The sequence below is a fragment of the Berghia stephanieae genome, chromosome 7 (assembly GCF_034508935.2).
Source record: "Berghia stephanieae isolate SIO BIC M18660-M18661 chromosome 7, UCSD_Bste_1.3, whole genome shotgun sequence".
Lineage (NCBI taxonomy): Eukaryota > Metazoa > Mollusca > Gastropoda > Nudibranchia > Aeolidiidae > Berghia > Berghia stephanieae.
The window spans coordinates 42,989,541-43,000,196 of record NC_088366.1 but is presented as its reverse complement, the minus strand read 5'-3'; the positions used below and the strand labels follow the sequence as shown (position 1 = coordinate 43,000,196).

The window sequence follows — 10,656 nt, the reverse complement described above, 5'->3', positions numbered from 1 at the left end:
CAAATGTTCCCTGAATAGAAATGAGTGAATGGAGCAAAACATTTCCATCTATGATGTGTGTTGAAATGTCGTTTTCGAAAGCATTCACATTAGAACCATGGCATTCCAGTTTGTGGAGCAGTACTGCTTTATTGGTTTTTACCATTGACCCATCACTTGTTGCCAATGCCCATGGAATAGGACCAAGAGGGTAAGACATCAACTTATGGAGATCAATTTTGTGCTCAACCAATAGCTAACATTATCAACTGTCCGTATATATTTCTTTGTGCAGTTACTTTGATTCCTTTATTGGATTTGTTGCGAACAGAAGAATTTTTTTTCATTGAACCAAACGTTTGGATTTTCTTTGTAGTTATTGGTGCGTGGAAAGATTTCTCGCGTGTCTCCAATCGCTCCTTTATAAAGTTTTTCATCTCTAATTCACCCTCCTTGCATATTGTGACCATCTGTTTAGAAATGTCTTCCGATGCTTGGACACCAGATGACAAGCAAACTATATGTTATCCACCAACATCAAACGGATTGTTGTAGCTGCAAATGGCATTCGATAGTTTATCCACGTTTTTGCATCCACGAGTCATCTCTGAAAGCCATAATTCTTTATTACTGTCATGACGGTCTACTAAGTCTGCTAATGATGACAAAGCCTTATAACACCCTCTCATGTCGGGTAATGCACCACCTGTCGTATGCATCAAGCTTTCGGCCAATGCCTATCAAACCGCTAATGGATTTGGAGCTTTTATTTATTGTTTGTTCAATGGCTACCCCCGATGCTTTTGAATTTGTTCTTCTGGAGCTGAGTGCGGTTTCTTTCAGGATTTGAATGGTTTCGAAAAAACAAAAACTTTAGTAATTTTACTAACATAATACTTCTTTACTGATAAAGAACAAAAATTAACATGAAAAGAGCGACCAGTTATTTTCGAGTTATTTCCCTTGAATTTGTAAATTATGTGTCATTTTAAAATATATCACAAAAATTAGTTAATTTCTTCAAGAATGTCACAAAGTAACCTAAAAACTTCCCAAATGATAGATGTGCATTTCAAAGTCAGTTATATTTCAATACAACCAAATTTAAAGGAGAAATAACCATTCAAAGTTGAAAAAATTAAATGACTTATACAAGGGGAAATAACTAGAAAATCGGCTGTAACTCTCTTATGTGGTCACTTTTTGATGAGGAGACAACCAGAATCTGATAGAGAATTTTATAAGCTTTCCAATGGTATATGACTCAAAATGTCCCCAGAGGGGGTGAGGTCCTCGCCCGCTGGATCATGGACTAAAACATTTGAATCCTATAATTGTTTCCTCTTTGTCCAACTCATTCTGAATTCCTGATATTTTATCTCTAAAATGTAGAGAGAAACTATTTGCAGTAGCAATATGGTCCTCGAAATTATTTGAAAGGTGATCTTTAATCCGTTTGTTCAGATTGACGAACAGTTCACGTGGGTTTCGTTTGGCGCTTGTTATTTTATTTTGAATATATGTGTTTTTACAAGATGAATCAATTTGTTCCGTAGGAGTTTCAGTCCTAAATAGATTTGGTAATGAATTGCTAATTTGGATTGACGCCAAGTCCGTTAAGCAGATCCGAGTTGATGTTTTAGTATTTGTATCTCATTGTATTACCACTCTTTGTTCGGTGGAATAGACATTTCTTTCGTGACCAATGGGCACAGCTCATCGAACACAGTTTTCAATGAATTATTATAAATATATACCATTTCATGAACATTATCAAAATTATTTACAGAGGTGAGTAAACCCAAAGACTTGATGGTTTCTTGAAATGTTTCTATGTTTAGTGATTTTGTTTTACGGTATGTGATCGTTTTCTTGATTTAAAGAAGGGAAATAATGTTTTCCAGATAGCTAGTTAGTGAGTAATCCTTGATAATGTTTTTTTTGTTTTTAAGGGTTTTACGGCGCTTGCAACACATTAAGGTCATATCAGCGCCAGTAAAAAGGAAGAGAATAGTATAGTTAAAAGTTCTAGAATTACAATTAAAGCACAAAAGAAAAGGTAAGACAAAGGGGAACGGGTTCAAATAGGGAACAGATGTAGATTCCAAGAGCACACCGTTAAAGTACTTAGTTTGAGATCACCTAAAAGTCTCATCCAGACACAAGCACAGGTCCCAACTAAGAGGAATACACTCAAATGTTTACCAATCATATAATATAATATGTAAACTAAACATAATACAATGCATAACAGAGAGATGATTTACAAGGAAAAAAATATCATCTCCCAAAACTATAACTATACATTCGACTGTTTCCCTCCCAGTCAAGGAACTCCGGCAAGGATCAGGACAAAACTAAGTAATCTCATTCCAAGACAATGACAGGAAACAATTGGAAAACAGGTATGGGGGGATAGAAGACACAGCATGTACCTCCCTGCCCACTATGGGAGGTCAGGATCCCCACCCAGAATCCTTGATAATATTGTCCTCCAATTCAATAGAGATGGTTACTCTTGTTGTTATTGCAGTAAAGTAAAAGAAAAAAAATGGAGAAAAAAAGAAAATGAACCAAAAAAAAAATCAAACCCAAAATGAAACAAAACAAAATTAAAAAAAAAAACCTTAAAAAAAAACAAACAAAAATTAACAATTCCCTTAATGGTATACAGCAGTGTGGTTAATCCCAGCTTAGAGCTATATAATGCTGACATGGCGTTTTTTTTGCAAAAACAACTCCCAAATTTTTCAAACTGAAAACAGCAAAATTTGCAACAACAAAAAATTGCAAATTATTTTGCAAAAATTAGCGATTAATTTTCCGAAAAGCCCATAATTAGTTCATGAAGGAGAAAGGTATTTGTTTGTTTTTAAAGGTTTCACGGCACTTGCAACAAGTGTAAGGTCATATCAGAGCCAGCAAGCGATGCAAAAAACTGCCATGCCAGTCAAGATACTGCTTTGTTTCTGTTTCATTATTAATGAAACAGAAACAAAGCAGTACTGTGACTGCCAAAGTCAACACATCTCATTCCAGGACAAGAATAGAAAGCCACATAAGGTACAAGAGACATAAGAAGATAGAAGGGAGTTAGACCCTACTAACATCGTCCATCAACTGTATTCAAGTCTGACACCAATTATCATTAAAAGAAAAAAAAGAAAGAAACGATAATACTTTTTTAATAAAATGTATTGTATATATCATGAATTTTTATGACATCATTGACTTTCATCTATATCATAATATATGTTAGAACAGCAGTTATTGTTTGTTTTTGCTGCTTTTTTGTCCTTTCAGTTTTACACAACTTATTCAGGAAGTTTGCACATATACCTTGGTAACACACTTAGACCCAGAGTCTACATGAGTGAAACATAAGCCAATGGAAATAACTATTTTTATCAACATCATCATTTCCATTTTGTGAGCAGAACAATAGCACGGACCTCTTAGGACATTTTAAAAAGAAGCTAAAAGCGTTTATGTAAAAGTATTCCATTGTGCGCTGCTGTAGCCTTTTTGCTAGTTTTTGATAATATTAAGTGGGTTAAATTGCTATTTGTGACATTTCTTAGAATAAATATGAATTTCAATTACTGCAACGACATGGTAAGAGTAGAAGAATGCCACAAACTCAGATTGTATAAATGCTTTATTGCTAATGCAACAAGAGGGAAAATGTCATCAAACCTTGATATCTATGATACATAAATACCTGAGAGAGAAATGGCACTCGTGAACCACCCAAAATGTAGACTTTTGAGTGTTTTGTTCAAGTGTTACAACTTTATTTTATCTTCCTATATAAAGATTGTGTGATAGTGTAATCTGGTTTATTAGGACATTATTTAATAAGGGATATAATACTAGAATGTAGAATGGTAGTGTCCAAAACAACTTGCATTGCAATTCCACAAAAAGTACATAATAGTAATAGTTGTTCTATAAATTGATTGACATTTCTGTCATTGCTAAGGGCGCTGTTTTTTTTGATGAAAAAAAAATCCTCATACTGTTTCTAATGTCACAACAACCCAGCACTGGCATAATAATATCCAGACATTTGTTTTATTCATTTTGATGGTAATTCTCCGATATTAGACCCAATGATAATATGACACATCCTCAAGGGTCTTGTTGATTTGGTCCATCAGATGAGGACAGTGGTGGTGATACGTCTTCCACTTTTTGGAACACAAAGACCAGGTAGATGGCTGAAAATCACAACATTGAAAGTAGAGATAAGTTTTTGCAACAATTCTCAAAAGACGTATGTGTTATTAAGAACAATTTATGCTACTTTGTATTTCAGTATAACATTATCATTTCAAACGTGTAAAGATTCTTCTAAATATCTGTGAATTTGAGATCTCTATTTGGATCATATTATGCAGAATGATAATGATAATTATTATAATAACAAAAATATTACTACTACTACTACTACTACTACTACTACTACTACTACTACTACTACTACTACTACTACTACTACTACTACTACTACTACTACTAATAATAATAATAATAAATATAATAATAACAATAACAATAACACTACTCCTACTACTTCTACTAATGATGATGATGATGATAATAAGAATAATAATAAAATTAATAATATAATAATAATAATAATAATAATAATAATAATAATAATAATAATAATAATAATAATAATAACAACAATAATAATAATAGATTTGGTAGAAAGTACCTTGTGATGTACACAAAATCAAATGCAAAAGGCAATTAATACAACTTGTTCAACACTGAATAAACAGAGACACATTCCATGGCTCCAAAGTGCTACTCCTCTTTTAGGCAGGATATTTCTTGTATTGTCGTTTTAAACTTGGAATCAAGTTACATCGTAATTGTCATGTTAAAAAGAGTTGAACTTTCTTACATGAGGAATCTAATAGAACTGTTGGTAAATGCACTCGCGTAATAATAATCTTATAAAAAGTACTTTTTCATTTAGCGTATGATTCCTTAAACAACAAAAATCAACTTACTTGCTGCCTCCCATTCTGCTTTGGACAAAGTACCCTGAAAATAAAATTTAAAAAATATATATAAATTAGCAATGACTATGAAAAATGTTTTTTTTCTCTTTTTGAGGAAAATTTTAGTTTGAAATCAAAGCCCTATCTCCACTGAGTAAAAATGTTTTTGAATTTTGAAATTCCATTCATAAATAAACAAGCTATGCAGTTTCAAAGGTGTCATTTATTTGGATGACCCGCAAAGAGGAAAAAAAACGCGAAAATATGGGACGCTTTTTCTGCATTTTTTTCGACCTTTGGTTGTATCTTGCGTAATAAGTGGATTAAAAGATTGAAATTTGGTAATTTTATGGCAAATTTGATAGAGAATATGATGAAATCATTAGAAGAGTTCTAACTTATATATAAACACACACACACACACACAGAGAGAGAGAGAGATAGAGAGAGAGAGAGAGAGAGAGAGAGAGAGAGAGAGGAGAGAGAGAGAGAGAGAGAGAGAGAGAGAGAGAGAGAGAGAGAGAGAGAGAATGAGAGAGAGAGAGAGAGAGAGAGAGAGAGAGATTGTGTACGTAAACAAAAGAAATATAGAAGGAAAACAGAAATTGGACAAGGGGACAAAGGTTACTGATAGAACGTGACTTGGAACACAATAATTAAACCCATGCTGAGATTGTAGATCATATTGCAATCGAAAACTTTTAACATTATAATTTCTTAAATTCTTGTAAATTAAACAGTCAAATTATCAGCTGTTTATTGAACCCAAACGCAATGGCAGACGATAAACACCCCTCTGCCAGTGAGACCGCGCAGACATTTTGACTAGTCATGAACTTTAAAACGAGGTCAACCAATCAGAAAGCGCTTTGCCACGACTCGCTCAGCCGCTGTTTGGTGCCAAATCGTTTTGAACTTGTGATTCGGGCTGTAGGGGGGCAAAATGGCTTTGTCTTTTACAAATGAAGAGCAAATTAGGATGGTGTTTTGAAAAATACGGGAAAAGTACTCGTCATATTCATATGAAATTTTACAACCTAAAAGAAGAAATGTTCATGTATTACCTTGTCAGCGACAAAACCTACACGCCCGGTAGTTTTAGAAATATTTTACTCCAAAGAGTAAAAATCTATTTTTAACGGTCTTCTGGTAATCATACGAGTTTTGTCGCTTGACATAATCTAAAATGACCTTTTTTCTAACTGTGTGCCAACTTTCAGTCATATTCATCGATAAACAGCGTCGTAATTAATTTTTAAAAATAGCATATACCAAACAGCTTCGTTCCATATTTTGTCGCGAATTTGGGCACTTTGTGAGCGAAAAAGAGGCCCAAAGATTTGTGCGGGATAGTCATTGCTATATAAATATAAATGTTGTTTACTTTGTATCTTTTATATGTCATTTTTACTCCCTTTATTTTACTTTACATTTTAAATTTCAAGCCTTGACCTTCTTCAGGGATTAAATAAAACATGCAAATCTAAAAAAAGTGATATATTGATTTTTGGTGATGAGTGAATTTTTAAAATCACATTTTATTTTTTTGCGTGTTTTGTCTGTTCCCTGAAGAAGACCAAAAGACGAAACATTGTTTATTTTGTATTGTTCCAATAATATATATGAGTCATATTTACTATCTATATTTTATCTACTCAAGTTGACTAACAATTGTAAAAGAAATACAAGGAAAGGTAGACTGGGCTTATGCATTTCTATAATACACTGCATTTACATCTAGCAAACATCATTGATTTGCAGTGTGTTTCAAGGAAGCAATTCTTACACATTGTGCTAGTTGACACAATATATGACTGGCTGCGTATTTATTAAATGGTGCAATTATTAGGGATTTTAAAACTTATTCTCATCTCTCCTCATGGCTCGTAGAGCTGTATTACAGATTTTATTGTCAATCTAAATTGCAAGGTTAACTTAGTATATAGATTCATTAATTTGTTCAGAATTAGACTTGCAGAATTCTCAAAGTCTTTTGACAAAACTGACTTAATTTTAATCTATGCATTAAATGTCATTCAAAGACTCTCTAGTTGATAACATGATAAAAGTAGACTTACAATGGTAGTAGGGTTATGTTGATCTCCGTGGTTCTGTGATTGTTGAGATTCTTTCAGCTGTGACCAAAACTCATGAGCCATTTTGTAATCATCGTCATTGGAACTAACTAGTGGTCTGTCTTTGGAAGCAGGGTATGGCTGATGAAGAGGACAAAATAAGATGTTTTAAAACATGTTTTTAAGGGTTTTACAGCGTTTGCAACACGTTAAAGTCATATCAGCGCCAGTAAAAATGAAGAAAATGGGATAGTGAAAAGTTATAGAATTACAATTAAAATACCCAAGAAAAAGGAAGTCAAAGGGGAATTAGTTCAAATAGGGAATAGATGTAGATTCCAAGAGCAGACTATCAGTGTACTTAGCTTAAGATCACCTAAACGTCTCATCCTGACACAAGCACAGGACCCCACTAAGAGGAACACACTCAAATGTTTACAAATCATATATAATATGTAAACAAAACATAATACAATGCATAACAGAGAGATGATTTACAAGACAAAAAATATCATCTCCCAAAACTCTAACCATACACTTGACTGTTTCCCTCCCAGCCAGGGTATTCAGCTCATGGCCAGAACAAAACCAAGTAATCTCATTCCAAGACATGCTGGAAAACAGATATAGGGTGATAGAAGACACAGTAAGTGCCTCCCTGCCCACTATGGGAGACAAAATAAGAAATCTTAGCAGCCAGGACTAGGTAATAGACAGAATTGAATAGTAATAAGTGGACATAATAATAAAGGAATCAACAGCATCTTTGGCCACAGCTGTTTTGAAATTTTTATTTCTGTATTACCATGTTGTAGTGATAATAAGTAGGGCTCTTGTTGTGACCTTAAGACTTGAAGCCAATGGTCCCTAGTTGATCCATAGGTCACAACAGGTATTTTACGTAAATACTAAATTTGAAATACTCACCTCTAAAGATTGCATGTTGGTCAAAAGATTGAGGTTATCTTTATTTGTCACGTTTTCTTTAAAGTACTGGGCAAATGTCTTTTTTTCAACCAATCGCATCCCAAATTCAGCTGCCATTCTAAAATGAAAAGGTATGAAAAATTTGAATCATTTTTAACTTTTATCATGTACATTCAAATCGCTCATTCAACATCTCTTCATATCATAGCGAACTGATTTATATTTGTTCCACATTTTGCAGACCATTAAACAATGTGTTGCTTTATCCTAATTTTGTTTTGTCAAATGAGTCTTCATTATTGTTATTCCACTAGTTTTATATATATATATATAGTCTTTGTCTTGTAAAATAAATTAATTAAAAATCAGTTGTATGGAGTATTACATTAAAAGAGCTAAGAGTACCTTGATTGGAGTTTATACTTGAGGAAGCTTGAGTAGCAAATTTCTTCAATATACTGTGTTTTAATCAGATTTAAAAGTCTGAAAAAATATCTATTTTGAATCCTGAGTAATTAAAAGATCTAAAAAGCACCAAAAGTATTGTTTAACTCCTAAAACCAATGAGAAATGGGATAATCTGGCTGTCAGCGGAGAAACAACTTACTTTTCCAGGAGTGGAAAATAGACAAGAAATTCTGGACAGTCGACAACCCCTTCCAAATGAAAGTTGTATGTGGCCCCAAACAGAGGAAACTGTTTCTTTTCATTGTGTGGGAATGTTATGTTGAATATTTCATTGCCAAAAGAATTACTTTTGGAGTGTCTTAATCTGTTTCTGTGGAAGCAAAATGAAAGATCAGGTTTGTTGAATATTTGTGTGGCAGGCTGAGATCAATTACCACTTTCAATTTACTTCAGATGTCTATTAGAACTCAAGTTACAATTTTTTTTCTGAATAAAATTTGTTGCTATGGAAAATACTGAAAACACAGAAAATGGAGTTTAAACTTTTTCCTTTTATTTCTTACTGAAATAACATGATTTCCATCATCAATTACTGCATTTTTCTACATTATCAAATAGAATAGACACTAGAGATGAAATATATTTTTTTTCTACAGTTAGAATTTTTCCTTTTCACACGCAGGGATCTGACAAAATAAGAAAAATATTTCTAATTCTTTTTAGTTTTCAAGATAGTGGCATGATATTTCATACACATCCTGATGAGCTAATAAGTATCTCTTTTCTACAATGATTACCCAGATATAAGCATAATTATGTTATGTTAAGCATGGAGGTGGTGGAATCCGAAACAGATCGAAGTTAAGATGCAAAAATCTAGCTACTTAATCTGAATTTTGCGACTGACATGTCTTACAAAATAAAAAAATAAACACATTTACTTTTTATTTTCAAGCTTTTCTACACTCATGAATCGATTCTTAAATGGTTTAAGATTGATAATTTAGAAAGCTAAAATATGTTAGAAATACACTTTATCTTCGATTTTGACTCATAACTCGAATCGAGGCTTGCCGCAACCTTCCGTTGATTTTCTCAGCCAGCCTCACATTTTAGTTAGACAAGACTGATTCTGCTTTGGATCAATAGGCAACTTACCATTTGCAAATGTCAATCATTACTATTTTAATCATTATTGATTGTCAAATATGTCAGATATGATTTGAGGTCAGAGAAGATTATCAGTCCCTATTTTCTTTCATTTTGACATCTATTATGGTTTCAAAAAGACAATTATTACAATTTTCCTTTCACTAATTTTGATCATACATGACCTGAGTTCTCTTCATGATGGTTTCGTGACAGGCGATTTATATTTCCAGATGGTTTATTTCCTCTACATATCATAAATGTTTATAAGTACCTATGTTTAAAAAGGGTGTTCAATGTATTGTTTCACGATCTTCATATAGTTGAGCATTCATACTTAATGCCTTCCTGTCTGGCTTAGTACATAGTCCAGTTGAGTATTGAGCTTGAACCTTTTAATTTCTATTATATTATGGCAGGCATTTGCCCTATACTGCAATGCTTTTACCTCTATCCTCCTGAATCCCATGTCATCATACTATCATGCCATAACAACATTTATATCATTTTTGGTAGATCAAATGAGACACAGCAGAATATTACAGGATGGTCAGATATAGAGCACAAAAAAGTTACCTGACTGGGGATCAAACTAAGTGAGTTTTTGTAATGACCAGTTTATGTAAATTATTAAGCATAAGTTTTAATGAGCTGGACTATTCAACTGACTTCATTGTAAAGAGAAAACACACACACACACACAAAAATAAATAATAAATTAAAATAATAATAAAAATAATAAAAAAAAAAGAAAATTGCAAAAGAGAGTAGACAAATTTCAAAATCTCATTACATAGCTTCATAGACTTACACAATGTCATTGGCATTTGGTGTTGTACCGATAAAATACCCGCCAGGGTTGAGACATTCACAGGCGTTCCTCAGCATCATCATGGCTTGCTGATAACTCTCAAAACAGTAGTGGAAAGAAAACTGGCAGCTGACCACGTCAAACTTTTGGTCTGGGTTGGCATATTTGGACTTGAGTCTTGTCTGAAAATTGATTTATAAAATAATGTCTATGACTCTCCCTGGATCATAGTATCAATGTCTAAAAGATCAAATCCCTTTTAACAATAATGAGTTCTGATAGCTCAGCGGTA

At 33.1% G+C, this 10,656-nt stretch overlaps 1 protein-coding gene across 3 annotated transcripts in view; it reads right to left on the bottom strand.

Moving 5' to 3' along the window:
• Positions 1-3,156: 3,156 nt before the first annotated feature.
• The window catches only part of LOC144977283 (mRNA cap guanine-N(7) methyltransferase-like), a 22,124-nt gene continuing 14,624 nt past the window's right edge, over positions 3,157-10,656 (bottom strand). For all 3 annotated transcript variants that reach the window (XM_078922329.1, XM_078922331.1, XM_078922332.1), the window contains 6 exons: positions 10,365-10,546; positions 8,604-8,774; positions 7,997-8,114; positions 7,073-7,210; positions 5,004-5,037; positions 3,157-4,199 (listed from right to left, as the gene is read on the bottom strand). In XM_078922329.1, the coding sequence (XP_078778455.1) occupies positions 4,111-4,199; positions 5,004-5,037; positions 7,073-7,210; positions 7,997-8,114; positions 8,604-8,774; positions 10,365-10,546 (732 nt within the window). In that variant the 3' untranslated portion in view covers positions 3,157-4,110. The remainder of the gene's footprint in view (positions 4,200-5,003; positions 5,038-7,072; positions 7,211-7,996; positions 8,115-8,603; positions 8,775-10,364; positions 10,547-10,656) is intronic.